Source organism: Manis javanica, chromosome 11 (assembly GCF_040802235.1).
Source record: "Manis javanica isolate MJ-LG chromosome 11, MJ_LKY, whole genome shotgun sequence".
Classification (NCBI taxonomy): Eukaryota; Metazoa; Chordata; class Mammalia; order Pholidota; family Manidae; genus Manis; species Manis javanica.
In genome coordinates this window covers 29,511,773-29,538,912 of record NC_133166.1, presented here as the reverse complement: position 1 = coordinate 29,538,912, position 27,140 = coordinate 29,511,773, and the positions used below count along the sequence as shown (strand labels likewise).

Below are 27,140 nucleotides of genomic sequence, written 5' to 3'. Positions count from 1 at the left end.
ATATTCTCCCATACTGTAGGATGCCTTTTTGTTCTATGATGTTGTCCTTGCTGTACAGAAGCTTTTCAGCTTGGTATAGTCTCACTTGTTCATTTTTGCTTTTGTTTCCCTTGCTCAGGGAGATGTGTTCATGAAGAAGTTGCTCATGTTTATGTCCAAGAGATTTCTGCCTGTTTTTTTTAAGAGTTTTATGGTTTCATGACTTAAATTCAGTTCTTTGATCCATTTCAAAAATTCTTTTGTGTATGGGGTTATACAATGGTCCAGTTTCATTCTCTTACATGTAGCTGTCCAGTTTTGCCAACACCAGCTGATGAAGAGTCTGTCATTTCCCCACTGTATGTCCATGGCTCCTTCATCATATATTAATTGACCATATATGTTTAGGTTAATGTCTGGAGTCTCTATTCTATTCCACTGGTCTGTGGCTCTGTTCTTTTGCCAGTACCAAATTGTCTTGAGTACTGTGGCTTTGTAGTAGAGCTTGAAGTTGGGGAGCAAGATCCCCCCCACTTTATTCTTCCTTCTCAGGATTGCTTTGGCTATTTGGGGTCTTTGGTGGTTCCATATGAATTTTAGAACTGTTAGTTCCAGTTCATTGAAGGATGCTGTTGGTAATTTGATAGGGATTGCATCGAATCTGTATATTGCTTTGGGCAGGATGGCCATTTTGATGATATTAATTCTTCCTAGCCAAGAGCATGGGATGAGTTTCCATTTGTTAGTGTCCTCTTTAATTTCTCTTAAGAGTGTCTTGTAGTTTTCAGGGTATAGGTCTTTCACTTACTTGGTTAGGTTTATTCCTAGGTATTTTATTCTTTTTGATGCAATTGTGAATGGAATTGTTTTCCTGATTTCTCCGTTAGTTCATTGTTAGTGTATAGGAAAGCCACAGATTTCTGTGTATTAATTTTGTATCCTGCAACTTTGCTGACTTCTGATATTAGTTCTGGTAGTTTTGGAGTGGATTCTTTAGGGTTTTTTCATGTACAATATCATGTCATCTGCAAATATTGACAGTTTGACTTCTTCTTTATCAATCTGGATTCCTTGTATTTCTTTGTTTTTTCTAACTGCTGTGGCTAGGACCTCCAGTACTATGTTGAATAGCAGTGGGTAGAGTGGGCATCCTTGTCTTGTTCCTGATCTTAGAGGAAGAGCTTTCAGCTTTTGCTGGTCAGGATGATGTTGGCTGTGGGTTTATCATATATGGTCTTTATTATGTTGAGGTACTAGCCCTCTATACCCATTTTGTTGAGAGTTTTTATCATGAATGGATGTTGAATTTTGTCGAATGCTTTTTCAGCATCTATGAAGATGATCATGTGGTTTTTGTCCTTTTTGTTGATGTGGTGGATGAAGTTGATGGATTTTTGAATGTTGTATCATCCTTGCATCTCTGAGATGAATCCCACTTGGTCATGGTGTATGATCCTCTTGATGTATATTTTAATGCAGTTTGCTAATATTTTGTTGAGTATTGTTGCACCTATGTTCATCAGGGATATTGGTCTGTAATTTTCTTTTTTGGTGGGGTCTTTGCCTGGTTTTGGTATTAGGGTGATGCTGACTTCATAAAATGAGTTTGGGAGTATTCCCTCCTCTTCTATTTTTTGGAAAACTTTAAGGAGAATGGGTATTATGTCTTCTCTGTATATCTGATAAAATTCCACGGTAAATCCATTTGGCCCAGGGGTTTTGTTCTTGGGTAGTTTTTTGGTTACCACTTCAATTTCTTTGCTGGTAATTGGTCTGTTTAGATTTTCTGTTTCTTCCTTGGTCTGTCTTGGAAGGTTGTATTTTTCTAAGAAGTTGTCCATTTCTTCTAGGTTTTCCAGCTTGTTAGCATATAGGTTTTCATAGTATTCTCTAATAATTCTTTGTATTTCTGTGGGGTCTGTCATGATTTTTCCTTTCTTGTTTCTGATTCTGTTGATGTGTGTAGATTCTCTTTTTCTGTTAATAAGTCTGGCTAGAGGTTATCTATTTTGTTTATTTTCTCAAAGAACCAGCTCTTGGTTTCATTGATTTTTGCTATTGTTTTATTCTTCTCAATTTTGTTTATTTCTTCTCTGATCTTTATTATGTCCCTCCTTCTGCTGACTTTAGGCCTCATTTGTTCTTCTTTTTCCAATTTCGATGATTGTGACTTTAGACTATTGATTTGTGACTGTTTTCCTTCTTTAAATATGCCTGGATTGCTATATACTTTCCTCTTAAGACTGCTTTTGCTCCATCCCACAGAAGTTGGGGCATTGTGTTGTTGTTGTTGTCATTTGTTTCCGTATGTTGCTTGATCTCTAATTTAATTTGGTTGTTAATCCATTGATTATTTAGCATGTTGTTAAGCCTCCATGTGTTTGTGTACCTTTTTGCTTTCTTTGTACAATTTATTTCTAGTTTTATACCTTTGTGTTCTGTGAGGTTGGTTGGTAGGATTTCAATCTTTTTGAATTTACTGAGGCTCTTTTTGTGGCCTAGTATGTGGTCTGTTTTGGAGAATGTTCCATGTACACTTGAGAAGAATGTGTATCCTGTTGCTTTTGGGTATAGAGTTCTATAGATGTCTATTAGGTCCATCTGTTCTAGTGTGTTGTTCAGTGCCTCTGTGTCCTTACTTATTTTCTGTCTGGTGGATCTGTCCTTTAGAGTGAGTGGTGTGTTGAAGTCTCCTAGAATGAATGCATTGCATTCTATTTCCTCCTTTAATTCTGTTAGTATTTGTTTCACATATGTTGGTGCTCCTGTATTGGGTACATATATATTTATAATGGTTATATCCTCTTGTTGAACTGAGCCTTTTATCATTATGTATTGTCCTTCTTTATCTCTTGTTACTTTCTTTGTTTTGAAGTCTGTTTTGTCTGATACTAGTACTGCAACACCTGTTTTTTCCTCCTTGTTGTTTGCATGAAATATCTTTTTCCATCCCTTGACTTTTAGTCTGTGCATGTCTTTGGGTTTGCAGTGAGTCTCTTGTAAGGAGCATATAGATGGGTCTTACTTTTTTATCCTTTCTATTACTCTGTGTCTGTTGATTGGTGCATTCACTCCATTTACATTTAGGGTGATTATTGAAAGAAATGTACTTATTGCCATTGCAGACTTTAGATTCATGGTTACCAAAGGTTCAAGGTTAGCTTCTTTACTGTCTTACCATCTAACTTAACTCGCTTATTGAGCTCTTATAAACACAGTCTGATGATCATTTCTCTCCCTTCTTATTCCTCCTCCTCCATTCTTTATATGTGAGGTGTTTTGTTTTGTGCTCTTTTGTGTTTCCTTTGACTGCTTTTGTGGGTAGTTGATTTTATTTTTTGCCTTTAGTTAGTATTTGGTTGGTCTTCTTTCTTTGCTGTGATTTTATTTTCTCTGGTGACATCTATTTAGCCTTAGGAGCGCATCCATCTAGAGTGAGTGGTCTCTCAAAAATACCCTGTAGAGGTGGTTTGTGGGAGGCAAATTCCCTCAACTTTTGCTTGTCTGGGAATTGTTTAATCCCTCCTTCATATTTAAATGATAATCATGCTGGATACAGTGTTCTTGGTTTAAGGCCCTTCTATTTCAGTGCATTAAATATATCATGCCATTCTCTTCTTGCCTGTAAGGTTTCTGTTAAGAAGTCTGATGATAGTCATGGGTTTTCCTTTGTAGGTGACCTTTTTCCTCTCTCTAGCTGCCTTTAATACTCTGTCCTTGTCCTTGATCTTTGCCATTTTTATTATTATGTGTCTTTGTGTTGTCCTCCTTGGGTCTCTTCTGTTGGGTGTTGGGTGTGCTTCCATAGTCTGAGCGACTATTACCTCCCCCAGTTTCGGGAAGTTTTCAGCAATTATTTCTTCAAATACACTTTCTATCCCTTTTTCTCACTCTTCTTCTTCTGGTAGCCCTATAATACAGATATTGTTCTGTTTGTATTGGTCACACATTTCTCTTACTATTATTTCATTCCTGGAGATCCTTTTATCTTTCTCTGTGTCAGCTTTTCTGTGTTCCTGTTCTCTCATTTCTATTCCATTAATGGCCTCTTGCATCTCATCCATTCTCCTCTTTCAGAGATTGTTTTATTTCTATATTCTCCCTCCCAACTTTATCCATTAGCTCTTGCATTTTTCTCTGCAGCTCCATCAGCATGGTTATGACCTTTATTTTGAATTCTTTTTCAGGAAGATTGGTTAAATCTATCCCCCCAGCTTCCCTCTCAGAGGATGTCTGTGTGATTCTGGTCGGAATCAAATTCTTCTGTCTTTTCATGGTGATAGAGGTAGTCGTGGGCAGTTGGTGAGTGTCTCAGCTGGGAGAACAAAATCCCATCCCGCTTGCTTGTTACCTTCCTCTCCTGTGAGAACTGCAACCCGTAGGGGCTTGTGCTGGGCAGCTGCGCACCTCTGAGTCTGGCCTGGTTGGCTGCGGAGGGGGCTCTGCACAGCTGCTGTGGGCGTGGCCTGTCTCAGGCTGCTGCTCCACTATGGTGGGCCGCGCGGGAGGGGAAAGGGTGGGAGGTTGTTTATCTCTGTGAGGGGCCTCAGAGGTGTGCTGCTGCCTAGGGAGTTAGGATGCCCAGAGTTCCCTGGGATTCCCAGCTGCTTGGCTGAGTGTGCCAGGACGCTTCCGTCCAGCAGTGAGGCTCCTGTCCCTTTAAGACTTTCAAAAAGCACTCGCTTTTCTTTTGTCCCAGAGGCACTGGCTGTGGGGACCCACTGGCAGGTTTTACTGTTCCATTTCCGTAATATCCAGCACACCACGCACTGTGTGTCTGCACCCCCAGTGATGACTTGGGCTGGGTATTTATCAGTTCTAGGCTCCCACTCCCTCCCCACTCCAACTTCTCTCCTCCCACTGGGTAGCTGGGGTGGGGGGCGTGCTTGGGTCCCGCCGGGATGTGACTTATATCTTACCCCCTTCATGAGGCGCTTGGGTTCTCGCAGGTGTAGATGTAGCCTGGCTGTTGTACTGTATCTTCTGGTCTCTCTTTTAGGAATAGTTGTATTTGTTGTATTTTCAAAAATATCTATGGTTTTGGGAGGAGATTTCCACTGCCCTATTCACACCGCCATCTTGGCTCTGTCTCCCCAGAGCTTAATTTTTGAATACAACTTTTCAGCCCTCAACTTACTTGAAAATTTTGAGACATTTGGCTTTTGATCAGTCTTTCCTTCAGTAAACACCCTCCTTGTTGCCTCTATGGACACTACTTTCCATTGTTCAGTGGACCATCTTCCTCTGATTCTCCTTTAGAGGTTGATGTTCCAGAAAGTTCTGTTTTGGCTCTTATGTTTTCATTCTACATATCTTTCCTGGGTGGTCTCACCTACAAACATGGCTTTAATTGCCACTTTTCTGACACAACTCTTAAATCCATGTTTGTAAACCTAGATTTTTCTTTATTTCCAGACTTATTTATCCACTGTCTCTTAGACATCTCCATTTATGCCCTAAAATCAAAACTAACTTAGCATATCCCAAACTTATTATCTTACTCCAAAATCTATTCTTCCTTCTTAGTTTAACTATCTCAGTAATTTGGTCATCATGCACCTCAATATTCAAGGTATTGTTGACTGTTCCCTTTCTCTTATCATTGTTATAGCCAACCAGTTACTGAATTCTATCACTCCTTAAATATCTCTAGAATCTGGCTATTTTCCCCATTCCTGATTCTGCTTTCCTAATTAAGGCCAATTTCTGTCTTACTTAGATTATTATAATATTTTCTTGTCTTTCCATCTCCAGTGTTGTCCTGCCTTTCACACATTTTCTATACTGTACATAGAATATGGTTTCTAAAGAACATATTTCTTGTTCTCATTTCCTCACTAGGTAAACAATGGTTTGTAACAGGATATGCTGCATTTGTAACCATCACTGCATTCAGGGAACTTCAGGTATAGTGAGGAACACTGACAAGTAAGTTACCAAGCACAGTTCAGAGTGTGAAAGAGCAAGTATATACTCAAAGGAGAAGCAGACACTCAACTGAGATTTAAAAAATCAAGAAAATTCAAAGGAGATGACATATAAGCTGAGCTGCAGGAAGAGTAGGAATTATAAGGATGAAGAGGAGAACGGGAAGGAGGGTTCCAGGCTGAGAGTGCATGTGAGGCCTGGAGAAAGCATGGGATTGCAGGACATGAAAGAAGTTCTGTATGTTGAAAACTTTATATTAAGGAAGTATAGTATGAGATAAGCCTGAAGAGGTAAACTGGGGCCATTTCACACAGGTTCCTGTCTGTTTAATCTTAGTGCTTTTGGGAACTATTGAAGTGTTTTTTGTTGGGAAGAAACATGATCAGATTTGCGTATTAGAAAGAGCATTCTGGTTGGAGTGCAGAGAACGCACTGGACGAGAGGGCTGACTTAGAACCAGGATGACTACTTGGGAAGCTTTTACAGTAATTCAGGCAAGAGATCATATTGTGGACATTTGGAATGGAAAAACTGGATGAATTTGAAAAGTGTTATGGAAGTTAAATGGACTTGTCATTGTCAAATGTGGAGATCGAGAGAGAGGGAGGAATTAAGGAAAATGTATTATTCAGTTAATAAAGCTATTTCAATAGCCATCTATTTAGAATATTAGGCTATTATATATTTATGTAAGTATATACATTAGTGACAAGAAAGGATATAGTGTTTTATAGATTTTGTTTTTAAAATTATCTGTCTGATATAAGTTTAGAGACCCAAGCTTCCCTGAATAGACTTTATTATATTCACTTGGTAAAAGCTAGTAAATATAGGCAATAAACCTGGGTCAGTTTTTTCTTTCTTTAAGCCTAGCCTTGTATTTCCTATCAAGATTTATGATTAAAATCATTCACCTCTTCTAGTCAAAAAGTTTTTTTTCTGTCATAGGCATAAAACTGCATAGTTTTTTTCCATCAGCTTTCTTAGCTGCAAGAGGATGTTTCTCCTTTGGAATTTTCACTATAAGGCAATTCAAAACTTTTGCAATATTTTCTGTTTGTAATACAGTAGTAGATCTGACTCAGGTAAAAGTCTCATTGAGATTAGGTTCAGTTTTATTTGGTCAGTTTTTATCAGATCAATTTATGACTAACTTTTGCTACATGACTAACTTTCGCTATCTGATTAAAAAGCATTCTTTGAGTTTGAAGGCCTGTTTAAAAGTTTATCATTTCATCACTAAGACTTGAAAAGAGACTCATTGATCATTTTTGCAGAAGAGGTTTAGAAGCTCCTGTTTTTGGGGTTTCATATTCTTCTGAGTGGACTTTGCAGAAATAATCTTACAACCAGTATTCCCTGAACTATTCTAGCTTTTGTTAAATCGATATGTGGTTGGATACAGTATTGTTAAACAAAAGTAGCTTTCAGTTTAACTTAATCAAGATCACTAATCAATTTTTATTTTAGGAAACAATGGAAAAATTAATATTACTTTAAAAATATTTTAAAGGACATTTTTAATCTTTATCATTAAAAAAAAGAGACATGATGGTTTCCTTTTAATTAAAGAGAAAAATCCCGTGGCCCCAGAAGAGAAGTCCTCTCTATTCTCAGTTGCTTTTAAAAATCTTGAACCTGTCAGTGAAATTGTGTAATCTAGTAATAACATGCCTAAGGCTTATAGCCTTTTCTTGGGCAATAGTATCAGCAAATGATGTGCTCTATCGATTTTAATCATATTGTTTTTACAGTTCCATTGCATTCCAAGGTTTTGAAAATAAATAAACCAAGTAAATAAATCTGTGGATACAAATGCCTACTTTCTCTGAAAGCTATTTATATATTATTCCTTCTTGGTCAGTTGTTAAGGTATAATATAGACTAGTACTATGTGGTTTTGGTTAGGCTGAAATGTTTTCCTTGGTATTCAGCATCACATATTTAAAAAATAAAATTCTTATAAATGTGATATTTGTGTGCTTATAATAAGCTGCTTGTGGGCTTTTCCACCAAGCCATTTCATCTACAACTCAGCTGCATACATCTAGAGCAAGCTCCCATTAGGTTGTATTCTGAGCTAGCTATGAGCTAATTAGATGGCAGTTTGTATCTTGGAACTTATATAGAACAATTTGGAGCATTAGATTGCAAGTTATTATTGATAAAATGATTTTCTGGTGCTACCATCCATTGGGTTTGACAGAATTTCATAATAATAATAACCTCCATTTATTAAGAGCTAACAACATATCAGAATTTTATATACATTACATCCTACCCTTATGAGAATTCTGCCATGTAGACATATGGATACCATCTATACACCTTGTATATGAGGAAGCTGACACCATATAGATAGGTTAAGTCACTGGTGAGGAATTTGAACCTTGGTCCAACAGTAAAACTTGGGTCTTTCTGACTACCAAGGGCAAACACATTTCACTTAAAATTTTCTGTACATGTAAAATAGAACCATTATCTGAAAAGACTTCTGAGATTTTAATGTTCAAAGTTATTTAGAAATTTTTTGGGGTCTTTAGACCCCAAATGGTAGAACATTGGTGTTTTGTTGCTTAGATTTGATGTATCTTTGCAATAGTGCTGAATTTGGAGTAGGGCTGTGTGTATGTGTGGGGGTAATTTCATATTTTATTGTGGAAGTTATAACAGGAAGCTTCCTGTGGTATTTTTTGTTATTTTGGAATTAATTAGAAATAAGATATATATTCTATTACATTAAAACATTGACTAGTGAATTTGTCACTGAGTTCTAATTTGTTCATCTGACAGATTTGGATTGATTGTGCTGGCTGGAGCCTATTCTTCATTCTTTGAAGCTTTACAGTTTATATTGTCAGTGTACTTTGGTGCCCTGTGTCCCCTCCACTGCTGAGCCCCAGATGCTTGCTGGGGGAGTTAGATAATATTGGCAGTTTGATGGCCACTCTCTATTCACACTAAATCTGTGGCCGATTAGTGACAGGGTTGGAAGTGCTCACTTGAGGCAATTCCATCGTAGCAGCCCTTTCTTTTTGGCAGCTCTCTCAGAATAAGAACCTATGTCACATTCCACCACATCTTTCTTTTGTGTCTGGTGGAGCCACTACCCTTCAGTGAAGACACTCTTGTTTAACCCTGATCTTTTCTAAAGTGCTTCTTGCCAAATCTTGTCTTAACCCAGACCTGGCTTTCTCTCTCCTGTTCTTGCCTTCAAACAGAAACAACTCTTCTGCTCCTCCAAAACCATAGGCTCTGGGCCCTTACATTGCTGGTGTCTCTGTCTGCAGAGCTTTTAACTTACTCACCAGGCAAACTCCCAACTCATTCTTCAAGATTTAGTTTGAGTATCACCTGTCCCAGGATGTCTTCAGTGACCTTTCCCTTCATGAGTGAATAAGAATGATTTTTAAAGCAGTAATATGTGCCAGGTAAAGTACTGGGCATTTTACAAGTGTTATCTAGTATTCCTCACAACGATTGTATGAGACAGTTACTACTATTGTCCCACCTTTACCTATGGGGAAACTGAGCTAGTAGGTGGTAGAGGTGGAATTTTTGTATCACTTTGTACATGCCTATCATTATTAGTAAGGCCCATGTCTTGATAATCTCTTTATCCCTAGAATCCAATAAAATCCTTGGTAATTAACAGGTATTCAGAAAATGTTAGTTGGATATACATAAACTATTAGATGGCTAAATTTTCAGTTGGCTTGTTCTTTTATTTGGACTTCTGGTGCTCTTTGCTCAACTCATTATTACCCACTGGACACTCTTCTTGAGCAGACTTGAAGATCTCTTGCCATTAGGTTCTTTTTAGGTCTCATTTCATCTATCTTTTGTGTCTTGCTGAAATTAACAGCCCTGACAAATTGAGTCCTGATATATGACATTCTAAATACTTTTGTCTGGCTGTAAGTCTGGGTTTTTTGTGCTGCAGATAAATGGCTCATCACTAGGAGGACAGAAAACAGACTCTTCCAGAAAGTAAGTATCCTTACTTGAGGTGATTCAGCTAGGGACATTCATATGCCACACGTGGATTTTTTTTGGTCTTGACTCTAAAATACATATTTTATTATGAAAGAAAAATGAACCAGTTATTGCTAGTTACATATCTTCCCCAAATAGCAGTCTTTTGTTGAATATGAGGATCTTAGTAATAAGGTTTATTATTACTGGACTTGCCTTAGCCAGCAGAAATGCTTTGAGTTTAAAAATATGGTCTATCATTGAAATTAATACAGTATATCTTTGAACAGAACAGATTTGAATATATGTGGATTTTTTTCAATAAATATATTGGAAATTTTTTGGAAGATTTGCGACAATTTGAAAAAATGTATTCTTTTTTAGCATACTTTGTTGTAAGACTTAGTATATAATACAGATGACATGCAAAATATATGTCAACTGACTGTTACTGTTAAGGTTTCTGGTCGTCAACAGGCTATTTAAGTTTTTGAAGAGTCAGAAGTTATACCTGGAATTTTGACTAAGGGGTGGGGCATCAGTGTTCCTAATCCCCCAGTTGTGCAAGGGTCAACTGTACTTAGGTGTTTATATCCTTTTAGACTTTTGAAAACCAAAAGTCTTGAGTAGAAAATAAATATGGGGGTGCAGTTCTGTTAAGGTACCTTTAAGAAGCAGGTGGCAATTTAAGGACTGAGGTAAAGCTTAGGATAGAGTTTTTGGTGTTTTGTTCCAGAATAAGAGCTTCCAGATGGAGTGAGGATTTCATTGTACTGAGTTGTTTGGTCAGGTGACTTCCACAGGATATTCTGACTTTGTTTGTATGACAGTCCACTGATTTTCTTACACTAAGCAACTACCTTGAATTTTGTATTTGCAAGCTCTAAAACACTGTTTCCATCAATTAGTGAATAACTTTCAATCAATAATCCTTATTTAATGGAGGCCTTTTTCTGGATACAAAAGAACAAAGTGAATAAAACATGCTAATAAACTAGTTAATTAGCTAATTAACTAGTTCAATAGAAAGTTGCTGGCTCTGGAAAGTTTATTTCAATACTCCTGGGAATATTTTTCATACAGAAAGGCACTCTGACTGCATAATTTTATATTAATATATTTTATTAATGCAAAATTATTAATTGGTGCTTTGAAAATGAAGCTAACAAACCTTTCACATTTGCCATCAAATTCTTAAGCTGATTGATTTATTGCTAATTGGATTAATATTTCTGAATATATATTCGCTTTTTAAAAATTGAGAACCTTGGAGCTTTGCTTGCTTAGAAAATTTCAGTTATGTAATACAGTGTTACTGCAGTCACCATGTTATACATTAGATCCTCAGACTTTATTCATCTTATAACTGAAAGTTGTACCCAATACATGAGGTGGAGGGTATGTTAATTAACTCAATGGGGGGAATCCTTTCATTATGTGCATGTGTGTGTATGTATGTGTGTGTGTTTATATACCTAATTATCATGTACTCTTAAAATATCTTACAGGAATAAAGAATCCTAAGTACAAGAAGATTATTTTCTTTCAGTTGTCCTGGATGGAGCACAACAGAGTGTTCATGCTGCAATACTCAGAATGGTGCTACTTTTGTTCTAGTCTATTGGCAATACTGTATTTTTTGGCTGCCTTAGCAACATGTGGGCCCACTGGATTGTTGTTCTCCTGTTATTCTGATTTCATGAGTGGGAACAAAGTCTTATTTCCTTTTTTTTTTTTTTTTTACAATATCTTATGTTCTACGCTTCATTTAGCTTCATTTAGCTTTTTCTTTTCTAGCTATGGCTGCTGCTACTAAGCATATCCAGCCTCCCAGTGCATCTACTTCTTGCTATCAACGTGCTCCCATGGTAAATTCTAAGTGCTGCTCTGTTACAGGTGAGATTCAGACAGACTGAGGTGAATTTTGGGGCTGTAACTAGTTTGGTCTGGTCTGTGGTAGGAAAGCAGGATACCATTATAATATTTAAACCTCCACAATGGAGGTAAGGTCAACGGCCACCTCAGTTCTTTTAAATGTCTGCTGTGCCTCAGTTGATCATTAGAAGGAGTGATTCATCTTTGTAGACTTCACCTGAGAAGGACCCTCAGGACATCCTAGTCTGTGCTTAAATACTTTCTGTGGTTTCCTGCCAACCGACCTTCCAACTTCTACTTGGACATTATTAGTGACTGAGATAGTCTTGTCTTTTCTCTTTGACAGTTAGGAAGCCCTTTCTTTTAGATAGGCATGCACTCTTTATTTGAATCACGCAGAAGTTTAATTCCTTGTGCCCAACCCTCCTTCAGGTCTATGAAGAGAGCCCTCATATTCCTTTTGGGACATTCCTCCATGCTGTCTCTAATGACTCTTCCTATATACCTGCCTGTTTTTCTGCATTAGTGATTTGTGATTCTGACTCTTGCCCACAGAAGGAATACTCAGAAATTTTCATTGAGTGTCTATTATGTACAAGGATGGGTCTGTACTGACATAAATGTCCATTACTTCAGATTGTTTACAGGAAGAGAAGACGCTGGATAACAGCAGGAGACAATCAGGGAGAGGATTTCCTAGTTTTATTCAGCCTCTTTAAGCCACAACTTTCTTAGTAAAATCTCTGTTCTTACTTTAAACTGTCAGTATGGGGATCACATTTAAGACTGTCTCTCCAGATTACAACTTAATCACTGAGGAATGTTATGCAAATTAAAATAGAAGAAAAGTAATACACATATCAGGTATTAAAACATTTTTAAACCTCTGAAATAATGTAAATTTTAAATATACTATAAATTCTTTTATAAGATAACAAAGACTCATTTCTTCATCATGCCTGTACTGGAAATAGGAAATAAGTTTTGCTCTCTAAAATATAACATTATGATCTAGAAAGCTCTTTGGGCTCTGTAAACATGTTATGAAAACAAGTAGTTGCAAAGTTAGTATACATCTATTCAGCTTGGTATGCATAATGTCAGACAGTCAGTAAGGTTTTTTTTTCTTCACTTGAACAGAGCACATTTTTGACTTAATTGACTGTTTAGGTTCCTTGTAGACATAGTCTTAGCAAAGAAAACTAAAAAATTGCTTATGGTGAAGAAAATTGTAGCTAGTTATATCTCATAAAAACATTCTTATATTAATTTTCTTGAGGAAATTGTGATAAGTGTATCTTCTAGGACCAATATATAAGAGACCTTTTTATGCTTAAAAAAAAAACCTCAGAAATTTTCTGTGTCACAGTGGTTCCATTGACTTGTCTTAGTTCTGAAAATAAAATGAAAACCTTCAGCCAAAAGAAAGCTCATGTGTTAAATACTGAAATGATTTGAACTTACTGTGTTTTTTTACATTATGTCTAATATCTGTGTTGTCTAGTTTTTGGAGACACAAAGGACACCCACATTAGGAGCTTCTTTGATTTTCTAGCATATATTTTTATATCTACAGTCCTGTTTAAACATAATTCTTTGGTTCTATAAGAAGAGCTAATCATCTTTGTGTTTATATAAAGATATGTTAGGTTTGCAATAACTGATTAATAATTTTTATGCCTCTAAAATATGAATGACATCACTTGGCTTGTTAGGTAGTAGATTTATTTTAGTAACAAATCTTTCAGACCAATTTATAAATGAGAGAGAATTATAAGTGAGTAAACATTTATTCTATTTTGGTTTTTAAGTTAAAATGATTAGAATTCACCCAGCCAAAAAGAAATTAAATTTGAAATCTAATTCTTGTCAAGAATTTCACATGCAGGTATTCAATCTATTGCTTTAAAATTGCTATGGTAAGTAGAATATTAACTTGGCAAATGTAGTGGTTGGTAGGTTGGAGAGCAGAAAGGAAACTCCTCAGTGAGTAACAGGAACTTCTATGCTTCTTGAATAGAGCAATCAAATACTGCTAGGTCAAGGGATAAATCAGAAAGTGGAGCAAGAAAGTACTCAGAGGTCTGTGTGCAGTGACAGTGATAGGATAATGTGGTTTATTGAGAAACTGATGAAAAAATTAAAGGGAATGCTTTCTGAACAGAGCAAAGAAAAAGATAACTGTTTTTAGATCCATGAAAATATCCAACTTAAAAATGGGATATATATATATTTTTGCACATCATTGATGTACAATTACATGAGCAACATTGTGGTTACTAGATTTCCCCCATTATCAAGTCCCCACCACATACCCCATTACAGTCACTGTCCATCAGCTTAGTAAGATGCTATAGAAACACTACTTGTCTTCTCTATGCTATACTGCCATCCCTGTGCCACCCCCCTACATTATACATGCTAATTGTAATGCCCCCTTTCATTTTCTGCGCCCTTATAATTCCCTTCCCACCCATCCTCCTCAGTCCCTTTCCCTTTGGTAACTGTTAGTCCATTCTTGGGTTCTGTGATTCTGCTGCTATTTTGTTCCTTCAGTTTTTCTTTGTTCTTATACTCCACATATGAGTGAAATCATTTGGTACTTGTCTTTCTCCACCTGGCTTATTTCACTGAGCATAATACCCTCCAGTTCCATCCATGTTGTTGCAAATGGTAGGATTTGTTTTCTTCTTATGGCTGAATAATATTCCATTGTGTATATATACCACATCTTCTTTATCCATTCATCTACTGATGGACACTTAGGTTGCTTCCATTTCTTGGCTATTGTAAATAGTGCTGTGATAAACATAGGGGTGCATATGTCTTTTTCCATCATCTACTGATGGACACTTAGGTTGCTTCCATTTCTGGCTATTGTAAATAATGCTGTAATAAACATAGGGGTGCATATGTCTTTTTCAAACTGGGCTGCTGTATTCTTAGGGTAAATTCCTAGGAGTAGAATTCCTGGGTCAAATGGTATTTCTATTTTTAGTTTTTTGAGGAACCTCCATATTGCTTTCCACAATGGTTGAACTAATTTACATACCCATGAGCAGCGTAGGAGGTTCCCTTTTCTCCACATCCTCGCCAACATTTGTTGTTGTTTGCCTTTTGGATGGTGGCCATCCTAACTGGTGTGAATTGATACCTTATTGTGGTTTTAATTTGCATTTCTCTGATGATTAGCGATGTGGAGCATCTTTTCATGTGCCTGTTGGCCATCTGAATTTCTTCTTTGGAGAAGTGTCTGTTCAGATCCTCTGCCCATTTTTTAATTGGATTATTTGCTTTTTGTTTGTTGATGTGTGTGACCTCTTTGTATATTTTGGATGTCAACCCCTTATCAGATATGTCATTTATGAATATAGTCTCCCATCCTGTAGGATGCCTTTTTGTTTTACTGATTGTGTCCTTTGCTATACAGAAGCTTTTTAGTTTGATATAGTCCCACTTGTTCACTTTCACTTTTATTTGCCTTGCCCATGGAGGTATGTTCATGAAGAAGTTGCTCATGTTTATATGCAAGAGAGTTTTGCCAATGTTGTCTTCTAAGAGTTTTATGGTTTCATGACTTACATTCAGGTCTTTGATCCATTTTGAGTTTACTTTGGTGTATGGGGTTAGACAGTAATCCAATTTCATTCTCTTACATGTAGCTGTCCAGTTTTGCCAACACCAGCAGATGAAGAGGCTGTCATTTCCCCGTTGTATATCCATGGCTCCTTTATCATATATTAATTGACCATACATGCTTGGGTTAATATCTGGACTCTCTATTCTGTTCCATTGGTCTATGGGTCTGTTCTTGTGCCAGTACCAAATAGTCTTGATTACTGTGGCTTTGTAGTAGAGCCTGAAGTTGGGAAGCAAGATCCCCCCTGCTTTATTCTTCCTTCTCAGGATTTCTTTGGCTATTTGAGGTCTTTGGTGGTTTCATATGAATTTTAGAACTGTTAGTTCCAGTTTGTTGAAGAATACTATAGGTATTTTGATAGGGATAGCATTGAATCTGTGGATTGCTTTAGGCAGGATGGCCATTTTGACAATATTAATTCTTCCTACCCAAGAGGATGGTATGAATTTCCATTTTTTAGTGTCCTCTTTAACTTCTCTGAAGAGTGTCTTGTAGTTTTCAGGGTTAGGTTTCCTTGGTTAGGTTTATTCCTAGGTATTTCATTCTTTTTGATGCAATTGTGAATGGAATTGTTTTCCTGATTTCTCTTTCTGCTAGTTCATCATTAGTGTATAGGAATGCAACAGATTTCTTTGTATTAATTTTGTATCCTGCAACTTTGCTGAATTCTGATATTAGTTCTAGTAGTTTTGGAGTGGATGCTTTAGGGTTTTTCTGTGCAATATCATGGCATCTGCAAACAGTGACAGTTTGGCTTCTTCCTTACCAATCTGGACACCTTTTATTTCTTTGTGTTGTGCTGTGGCTAGGACCTCCAGTACTATGTTGAATAAACGTGGGGAGAGTGGGCATCCTTGTCCTGTTTCCAGTCTTAGGGGAAAAGCTTTCAGCTTCTTGGTGTTAAGTATGATGTTGGCTGTGGGTTTGTCATATATGGTCTTTATTATGTTGAGGTACTTGCCCTCTATACCCATTTTATTGAGAGTTTTTATCATGAATGGATGTTGAATTTTGTTGAATGCTTTTTCAGCATCTATGGAGATGATCATGTGGTTTTTGTCCTTCTTTTTTTTGATGTCGTGGATGATGTTGATGGATTTTTTAATGTTGTACCATCCTTGCATCCCTGAGATGAATCCCACTTGATCATGGTGTATGATCCTCTTGACATCAAGGAGAATTTTTTAATTCAGTTTGCTAATATTTTGTTGAGTATTTTTGCATCTATGTTCATCAGGGATATTGGTCTGTAATTTTCTTTTTTGGTGGGGTCTTTGCCTGGTTTTGGTATTAGAGTGATGCTGGCTTCATAGAATGAGTTTGGAAGTATTCCCTCCTGTTCTATTTTTTGTAAAACATTAAGGAGAATGGGTATTATGTCTTCTCTAAATGTCTGATAAAATTCAGCGGTAAATGGGATATTTAATATGTACACTTTCTGTTGAAAGTTTGTGGATATATATAGAAAAAGTATATATATTTTACATGATGTTATTCATATTTTAGAGGCATTATATATATATATTATAAACTTTGTGTATATGGTAAACATGCTTTTAGGAGTACCATTTATAATGAAGAAAGTCAGCTGCACTTTAAATAAACCTTTACATTATGACCACTTCTTTCAGTTTCTTATGAAAACTACTATAAAATCAGTATTCTTAATGCATGCATAACGTAATACTTTGCACATCTGACATGGGACCTTTCTACATCTGCAGAAAGAAAGCACTGTTTTTCATAAAGAGAAAGGCTGTTATGTGCTGATGTTCTCCACTGTTCTGAGTCATTGATGGTTATAGGTTTTATATTTAACCTGAAATGCAAAGCATTTTCTTCCAAGTCCTGAAGTTAAATGATTTTGCAAAGTATATACAGGTACATTCTGAGTTTTCTTTGTCTTGCTGCATATACTTGAAAAACAAGGTCCAGCATTTGTAAGAGGGATGTGTGTAAGTGTGTGTTTATGTGTCTATCTAGTGATATCAGTTGCATTCTTTTTTCCCTCTACCTGTATGGAGGGGACTTCTTATACATCTTTACTCATACAATATGAGTTTCAATCACAACAGGAGAGTTATTTCACACCACTTTGATTAAAGGTCATACTGAGCTGACTTGTCCATTATATCTAATAATCTTGGAATTTACTGTACAGATTACCTGGAGTAAATACAAGTACAGCATTTAGAATTTATGCATCTATTCACAAGTGAGATTGGCCTGTGAGAACTCCTACTCCCTTTTTGAGAACATTGCCTTGGTCAGATTTTGGTTATTTTTACTGAATGGAATGAACTGGATATCTTTTCATTGCTCTGAAACAGTTTATATGGAATCTTCTGTTCCTTTAAAGTAGGAAAAAATTCTGGTAGAGAACTTCCTGTGTGAAATGATAAGTGACCTGTATTAAAATAAAGCAAGGAAGGGGACAGAGTGAATGGGCCTGGTGTTTTCAATGAGGTGATTAGAAAAGTTGTCTCAGCAGAGCAGAAACCACCATAACAGGAGGGAGCAGGGTCTGCAAATGTCTGAGGGAAGAGCATCCCACACAGAGGAAGCAGAAGGGCCAAAGCCATGAGAAGGGACTGTGTTTGGCATATTTGAGGAACAGCAAGGAGGCTAGTATATCTGGAACAGGAATTAGAATGGTAAGCTTTGAAGTCTGAGAGGGTCTGTTTATTTGGGACCTTATAAGCAAAATTCAACAAAACCTGCAGTTCTTTGTCATTTCTTCTCATCTTAAGTTTTGTTCCTTAATCATATTTGTCTCTCTTTTTGATTTGTAGCTCTTGTAGTATGTTTTTATCTTTTCTTTTTCTGTTTTTAATAAAGGCTTAAGAATACAAAATTTCTCTTAAGTATGGCTTTGCTTGTCCTCTATAAAGTTAATGGCCACAAGTCACATGACCATCCCTGAACTACAAAGGAGGCTGAGAAATGGAGGATTTTAATGAGTACATTGGTGCCCTGGAGAAAATTAGGATTCTGTTAGTAAGAAAGAATGGTAGAATAAATATTGGATAAACTACTAGCAATATCTTTCATAATATCCTATGGGCCTGGGAGATTTTCCTGTAGGTTGCCATGCTCTACAAATTGTTACCAAGCATTGCAAAATGCAGAGATATCCAATTTATTTTATTAAAATAGTCAGAATGTTATATCAAAACCTGATAAAGGTGGCTGAAAAGGAAAAGCATAGACCAGTTTAACTTATGAATATAACTGAAAACTCACAATACAAACAGGTCAGTTTTTCAGCACGTTAAAAGAATCATCCATCATGGTCATGTAGGGTTCATACTATAAATTCAAGAATGCTTTAATGTTGAGAAAGCTTTTAGTACAATACAACATATCAAAAGATCCAATAAGAAAAAATATGATAATCACGATAGATAAGGATTTGATGAAAATCAGCACTCATTTCTGATTAGAAAACCAGTCTTAGACAACTAAAAGTAGAAAGAGATTTCTTTAATGAAATAAAGATATCTAAGTTTCCATTCTGATCAAATTTATTCCAGGTCAAAAGTATATTCCATATATCCCCAGCCTTATCAATCCTGACTACAAAATATATTTTAAAATAATATCTGAAATACTATGGCACAAAACCATACTAATGTATTCCCAGTTACTTCTGGGAGTTTCTCAAGGCAGTCTCTTACATGCATTGCAGAGCACATGCCTCCCTCCTTCCTCAGCTCAGTTCTTTCCTACTTGCCACCATACAGTTGTCAGTAACTCTAGTTCGGTAGAATGCTGGGCATTTCTGTTCTACATTCAGAAAAAATAGCATCCATCAGTTCCTGGTTTTGCTATTTGAGTATAAAATGAAGATACTTCTAATATTACCTTTAAACCTTTAGAACTAGATAGTTTTATAAAATCAAATTACTCCTTTGTAAAGTGTGTGATATGAATCTGTACTAATAAGTAGAGTAAGGTTTTAATTTTGAAATCACAGTAATGTGTGTGTTTACACCAGTATTTTTAAAACCTTTTTAAAAAGTACAACCCATAATAAGAAGGGTGGGGAATGACAAAATAGGTGAAGGGGTTTAAAAGGTACAAACTTCTACTTATAAAATGATTAAGTCAGAGGGATGTAAAGTACAGCATAGGAAATATAGCCAATATCATATGGTGACAGATGCTCACTATGCGTATTACAGTGATCATGTCATAAATGCATATAAATGTCAAATCACTATTTTGTACACTTGAAATTATTGTAGTATTCCATGTCAACTATACTTGAATAAAAAATACATTTTATCCTATGGCTAAATACATAATCACACTCACAAACATTCTATACACATATATCTATATAATTTAAGATTCACTGAACTTATCAAAGATCTATGTAGAATACCTTTTTTTTTTATTAAGGTGTCATTGATATACACTCTTATGAAGGTTTCATATGAGCAACATTGTGGTCACTACATTCACCTGTATTATCAAGTCACCCCACACCCCACTGCTGTCACTGTCCATCAGAGTATTAAGATGCCACAGAGTCACTACTAATCTTCTCTGTGCTACACTGTCTTCCCTGTGACCCCCCCACCCCAACACACCATTTGTGCCAGTCATAATGCTCCTCAATCACCTTCTCCCTCCCTCGCCACCAACCCTCTCCAACCCCACCCCTTTTGTAACCCCTAGTCCCTTCTTGGAGTCTGTGAGTCTGCTGCTGTTTGGTTCTTTCAGTTTTGCTTTGTTGTTAAACTCCGCAAATGAGGGAAATAGTTTGGTACTTTCTCCGCCTGGCTTATTTCACTGAGCATAATACCCTCCAGCTCCCTCCATGTTGCAAAGGGTAGGATTTCTCTTCTTTTTATGGCTGAATAATATTCCATTGTGTATATATATACCACCTCTTCTTTATCCATTCATCTACTGATGGACACTTAGGTTGCTTCCACATCTTGGTTATTGTAAATAGTGCTGTGATAAACATAGGGCTGCATATGTCTTTTTGAATCAGGGGTCTTGTTTTCTTTGTGTAAATTCCTAGGAGTAGAATTCCTGGGTCAAATGGTATTTGTATTTTTAGTTTTTTGAGGAGCCTCCATATTGCTTTTCACAATGGTTGAACTAGCTTACATTCCCACCAGCAGTGTAGGAGGGTTCCCCTTTCTCTGCATCCTTGCCAGCTTTCATTGTTCCTTGACTTTTGGATGTTGACCATCCTAACTGGTGTGAGGTGATACCTTATTGTGGTTTTAATTTCCATTTCCCTGATAATAACCAATGTGGAGCATCTTTTTATGCACCTGTTGGCCATCTGAATTTCTTCTTTGGAGAAGTGTCTGTTCAGATCGTCTGCCCATTTTTTAATTGGATTATTTACTTTTTGGATATTGAGCTGTGTGAGTTCATAATTTTGGATGTTAACCCCTTGTCGGATATATCATTTATGATTATATTCTCCCATGCTGTAGGATGCCTTTTTGTTCTATTGATGGTGTCCTTTGCTGTACAGAAGCTTTATAGTTTGGTGTAGTCCCATTTGTTCATTTTTGCTTTTGTTTCCCTTGCCCAAAGAGATACATTCAGAAAAAAGTTGTTCATGTTTATATTCAAGACATTTTTGCCTATATTTTCTTTTAAGAGTTTTATGGTTGCATGACTTAATTTCAGGGCTTTGATCCATTTTGAATTTACTTTTGTGTATGGAGTTAGACAATAATCCAGTTTCATTCTCTTACAAGTAGCTGTCCAGTTTTGCCAACACCAGGTGTTGAAGAGGCTGTTGTTTCCCCATTGTATATCCATGGCTCTTTTATTGTATATTAATTGGCCATATAGCTTGGGTTTATATCTGGGCTTTCTATTCTGTTCCATTGATGTGTTGGTCTGTTCTTGTGCTGGTACCAAATTTTCTTGGTTATTGTGGCTTTGTGGTAGAGCTTGAAGTTGGAGAGCATAATCTCCCCAGCTTTATTCTTCCTTCTCAAGATGTCTTTGGCTATTTGGGGTCTTTTTGGTTTCATATGAATTTTTGAACTATTTTTTCTAATTCATTGAAGAATGCTGCTGGTATTTTGATAGGAATTGCATTGAATCTGTAGATTGCTTTAGGCAGGATGGCCATTTTGACAGTGTTAATTCTTCCTATCCATGAGGATGGGATGTATTTCCATTTATTGGTATCTTCTTTAATTTCTCTCATGAGTATCTTGGTATAGGTCTTAATTTTCAGGTATTTTATTCTTTTTGATACAATTGTATGTTGAATTGTTTTCCTGATTCCTCTTTCTGCTAGTTCATAATTAGTATATAGGAATGCAACAGATTTCTGTGTATTAATTTTGTATCCTGCAACTTTGCTGAATTGAGTTAATAACTCTAATAATTTTGGGGTAGATTATTTAGGGTTTTTAATGTACAATATCATGTCATCTGCAAAGAGTGACAGTTTCACTTCTTCCTTACCAGTCCAGATGCCTTTTATTACTTTGTGTTGTCTGATTGCCATGGCTAGGACCTCCAGTACTATGTTGAATACAAGCAGGGAGAGTGGGCATTTTTGTCTTGTGTCTGATCTTAAAGAAAAAACCTTCAGCTGCTATGTATGATGTTGGCTGTGGGTTTGTCATATATAGCCTTTATTGTGTTGAGGTACATGCCCTCTATACCCATTTTGTTGAGAGTTTTTATCATGAATGGATGTTGAATTTTGTCAAATGCTTTTTTAGCACCTATTGAGATGATCATGTAATTTTTGTCCTTTTTGTTGGTTTGGTGGATGATGTTGATGAATTTTAGAATACTGTACCATCCTTGCATCCCTGGAGTAAATCTTATTTGATCATGATGTATGATCTTTTTTATTTATTTTTGAATTTGATTTGCTAATATTTTGTTGAGTATTTTTGCATCTGTTCATCAAGAATGTTGGTCTGTAGTTTTCTTCTTGTGTGTGTCTTTGCTTGATTTTGGTATTAGGGATGCTGGCCTCATAAAATAAGTTTGGAAGTATTCCCTCCTCTTCTACTTTTTGGAAAACTTTAAGGAGAATGGGTATTAGGTCTTCTCTAAATGTTTGATAAAATTCAGCGGTGAAGCCATCTGGTCCAGGAGTTTTGTTCTTGCGTAGTTTTTTGATTACTGATGCAATTTCATTGCTGGTAATTGGTCTGTTCACATTTTCTTTTTGGTCAGTCTTGGAAGGTTGTATTTTTCTAGGAAGTTGTCCATTTCTTCCAGGTTATCCAGTTTGTGAGCATATAATTTTTCATAGTATTCTGTGATAATTCTTTGTATTTCTGTGGTATCTGTAGTAATGTTTCCTTTCTCTTTTCTGATTCTGTTTGTGTGTAGACTCTCTTTTTTTCTTGATAAGTCTGGCTAGGGGTTTATCTTATTTTGTTTATTTTTTTAAAGAGCCAGCTTCAGGTTTCATTGATTCTTTCTATTGTTTTTTCTTCTTGATTTTTTTAAATTTCTGCTCTAATCTTTATTATGTCCCTCCTTCTACTGACTTTGGGCCTTATTTGTTGTTCTTTTTCTAGTTGTGAGTTTAGACTGTTTGTTTGGGATTGTTCTTCTTTCTTAAGTTAAGCCTGTAATGTAATATACTTCCCTCTTAGCACAGCCTTTACTGCTTCCCAAAGATTTTGTAGTGTTGTTATTGTTTTCATTTGTCTCCATATATAGCTTGATCTCTGATTTATTTGGCTACTGACACATTGATTATTTAGGAGCATGTTGTTAACCCTCCATGTGTTTGTGGGCTTTTTTGTTTTCTTTGCATAACTTATTTGTAGCTTCATGCCTTTGTGGTCTGAGAAGCTGGTTGGTACAATTTCAATCCTTCTGAATTTACTGAGGCTATTTTTGTGGCCTAGTATATGATTTATTCTTTAAAATGTTCCATGTGCATTGAGAGGAATGTGTACCCTGCTGCTTTTGGGTGGAGTGTTCTGTAGATGTCTGTTAGGTCCATCTGTTCTAATGTGTTATTCAGTGCCTCTGTCTCTTTACTTATTTTCTGTCTGGTTGATCTGTCCTTTGTGGGTGAATGGTGTGTTGAAGTCTCCCAAAATGAATGCATTGCATTCTATTTCCCCCTTTAATTCTGTTAGTATTTGTTTCACATATGTAGGTGATCCTGTGTTGGGTGCATAGATGTTTATAATGGTTATATCCTCTTATTGGACTGACCCCTTTGTCACTATGTAATGTCCTTCTTTGTCTCTTGTTACTTTCTTTGTTTTGAAGTCTATTTTGTCTGATACAAGTACACAACTCCTGCTTTTTTCTCCTTATTAGTTGCATGAAATATCTTTTTCCATCCCTTCACTTTTAGTCTCTGTATATCTTTGGGTTTGAAGTGATTCTCTTCTAGGCAGCATATAGATGGGTCTTGTTTTTTTTTATCCATTCCATGACTCTGTGTCTTTTGATTGGTGCATTCAGACTATTTACATTTAAGATTATTATTGATGTATATGTACTTATTGCCAAGAGTAGCTTCTTTACTATCTAACAGTCTAACTTAACTCAGTTAATGTGTTATTTAAAACACAATATAAAGGTTTCTTTTTTCTCCCTTCTTTTTCTTCCTCCTTCACTCTTTGTAAATTAGGTGTCATATTCTGTATTCTTTGTGTATCCCTTGACTGACTTTAGAGGTAATTCATTTAATTTTGCATTTGCATAGTGATTAATTGGTCTGCTTCCTTTGCTTGTTTTATTTTCTCACATGACAGCTATTTAGCCTTAGGAGCACTTACATCTATAGCAGTGCTTCAAAAGTACACTGTAGAGATGGTTTTTGGGAAGTAAATTCCCTCAACTTTTGCTTATTTGGAAATTGCTTAATCCCTGCTTCAAATTGAAATGATAATCTTGCCGGGTAGAATATTCTTGGTTCAAGGCTCTTCTGTTTCATTGCATTGAATATATCATGTCACTCCCTTCTGGCCTGTAAGGTTTCTGCTGAGAAGTCTGATGATAGTCTGATGGTTTTCCTTTGTACATGATCTTTTTTCTCTCTCTGGATGCTTTTAATACTCTGTTCTTGTCCTTCATCTTTGCCATTTTACTTATAATATGTCTTGGTGTTGTCCTCCTTGGGTTCCTTTCTTGGGAGATCTGTGTACTTCTGTGGCCTGAGAGACTGTTTTCTTCCCCAGATTGGGGAAGTTTTGAGCAATTATTTCTCCAAAGACAGTTTCTATCCTCTTTTCTCTCTCTTCATCTTCTGGTACCCCTATAATGTGAATATTGTTCCATTTGGCTTGGTCACACAGTTATCTTAATATTCTTCCATTCCTAGAGATCCTTTTTTATATTTAAAAGCTTCTTTGTATTCATCTTCTCTAATTTCTATTCATTTACTGTCTTCTCTACATTATCTAATCTGCTTTTAAAGGCCTCCATTGTCTGTTTCATTTCAGATACTGTATTTTTCAAAGTTTCTATCTCTTTCTTGAAGTCCTCCCTAAGGACTTGAATATTTTTCTGTAGCTCTGTAAGCATTTTTATGATTTTTATTTTGAAATTTTTATTAGCAAGTTTGGTGATTTCTGTTTTGGTTGGTCCTCTTTCTGTTGTTTGTGGGATTTTGGTTTGTAGCAGGTTCTTTTGCTGTTTCATATTTGTAATAATTACTGGTATAATAACTTTGAGAAGTGGTGCCCTCTAGTGCCCAGAATCTCTACTCTCTGGAGCTGCCCAGTACCTGGAGTGATCGTGGGGGTTGCAGTTGAGTGGCACCACTGCCTGCCAGGAGGAAAGAACTCTTTCCTGCTTCCCAACTGCAGTGCCTGGGCCAGTGGGCTGAGCGTGCAGGGAGGAACCTCTGCATTATGCCTCTGTAGCTGCTATAGGAAGGGCCTCCCTCTGGCTGGCCTGGTTCAGTGGTAGGTATAGCACCTTTGCAAAGTGATGCTGGCTGGGAGGAAGGAGTAGCAGGCTGTGTATCACAGTGCAGTACCTTGGTGTGCCACCTGGGGGGATGGGGCACTTGAACCTCCTGATAGCTCCCAATCTGCTTGGCTGAGTGTGCTGGAATGGTTTTGCCCACCTATCTTTTCTTGTGTTCAGCAAGCTCTATGTAATCCTTGCCCATTTAGCAGCCCTTTTGCTGTTGGGAAGTCTTTCAAAGTGCCCACCTTTCTTTTCCCCTGGAGTGGCTGGTTGTGGGTATCTGTTCTCCACAAGTGGCTGGAATCTCAGTCTCTCTGACTATTCTGACTGTTTTTGCTTTCCAGCCCCACTAATCTCCAGAAAACTATGTCATGTGGGTTCATGTTCCCAGAGCACATCTCCAGTGCTGGGTGTTCAGCAGTCCTAGGCTTCCACCCTCTCTGTGCTCCCTTTTTCTTCCTTCTGCCAGTGATCTGGGGTGGGGGAAGGGCTTGGGTTCTGCCAGATCATTTTACCCTTTTCCATAAGTGGTCTTTTCTCCAGATGTAGGCAATCTGTTATAGTCTTTTTTCTGGTTGCTCTTTGAGGATTAGTTGTATTTGCTATGTTTTCGTATTATGTGTGGTTTTGGGAGGAGGTTTCTGTCTCACTTCTCATGCTGCCATTTTTAAGCCTTTCTCCAGAATACTCTTATATTATCTATTCTATTCTATTTTATTTAGAAAATTGGTATTAACCCACCAAATTGATTTCATTAGACCATACTTTTCAGCAGTTTTATAGTTCTGAACAGAGGGTGTGATTCTTTTGATTGTTAAGTAAATAAAATGTATGGAGTTTAAGAAATACATTTTGAAAGGTGAGAATCCATTGTTTTTTTTAAGAAATATTTCCTAATTTTGTTATATATATTAACTTTTAATGTATAGGCAGGATGCTTTTGGTGCTAGTTGCTAGTTTTTCTCTTATTTCTAGGAGAGTGATAAGTTAAAGAATTTTCTAAATGGTGATTTCTTTTCTTTCTGCAGCTCTCATGTGTGAATATAAGTCTAATGCATCAATGACCTAAGGACCTCACCAGTTAGAAGTTATTGTTTTTGCCATCCTTTTTGGGTTTTTTTTATTCCTCAAACAGTGGAAATATCTTTCTTTCAAGTTGCTTTTGTTGCAGAGTTAAGCAAATGGCTAACAGTGGCTTTGGTAAAATATCCACAAAATGTGCCAACTGTTCATCTACTTCTCAGAAAGATGTACTTTGTGTATGTTCCTGCAGACCAAGGCTTTCTCCGGTGGTCGTGGAAATGTCACAGACATCAAGCACTGGTAGTTCAGAATGTACAGTTTCACCAGAGAAAATAAAAGAAAACCAAACCAGTAAAGATAGTTTCTCTGGAAAAGATTCGGTAACTATCAAAGATTCTGTATCTCAACACAAGTTGACATCCCATCCCCTAATCCCATCCCTTGCTTCACCATATATCATGGGCCCTTGTCAACTAACTCATTGCCTTCTTACTTATTAAAGGAACATTTCTTCTTACGTAAGAGGTGAGCAAAGTTAGTAATTTCTTTTACAATACTTCCAACCACTGCCTAAATTAATTATTTCCCAGGGCCATGAATAATTCAAAATGTTATTCCAGCTTCTTTTCTTTAATGTTTTATACAGAAATGAACTGATTTTCAAGTTGAATTAAATCTGAATTTTGGGGCACTTTTGTCAACTGATGCAGAATGGAATTTATGGTTGCGATTAAATAGAGGGTGCTTATAATTTAAGACAATTCCTGGTTATCTAGATGGAATATCAAATGTACTTTGTAAAATTGATTTGCATTAGTTACAA

General features: G+C 36.6%; 1 protein-coding gene across 15 annotated transcripts in view; it reads left to right on the top strand.

The window, feature by feature from the left end:
- Positions 1-27,140, top strand: part of STK33 (serine/threonine kinase 33) — a 197,635-nt gene that overhangs the window by 79,086 nt on the left and 91,409 nt on the right. For 7 of the 15 annotated variants that reach the window (XM_073216126.1, XM_073216124.1, XM_073216128.1 and 4 more), the window contains one exon: positions 26,323-26,697. The exons of 5 other annotated variants lie outside the window; for them this stretch is intronic. In XM_073216126.1, the coding sequence (XP_073072227.1) occupies positions 26,476-26,697 (222 nt within the window). In that variant the 5' untranslated portion in view covers positions 26,323-26,475. Of the gene's footprint in view, positions 1-11,679; positions 11,779-26,322; positions 26,698-27,140 lie in introns of all 15 variants that reach the window. 3 more of the 15 variants (XM_073216131.1, XM_073216129.1, XM_073216123.1) reach the window with 2 other exon arrangements.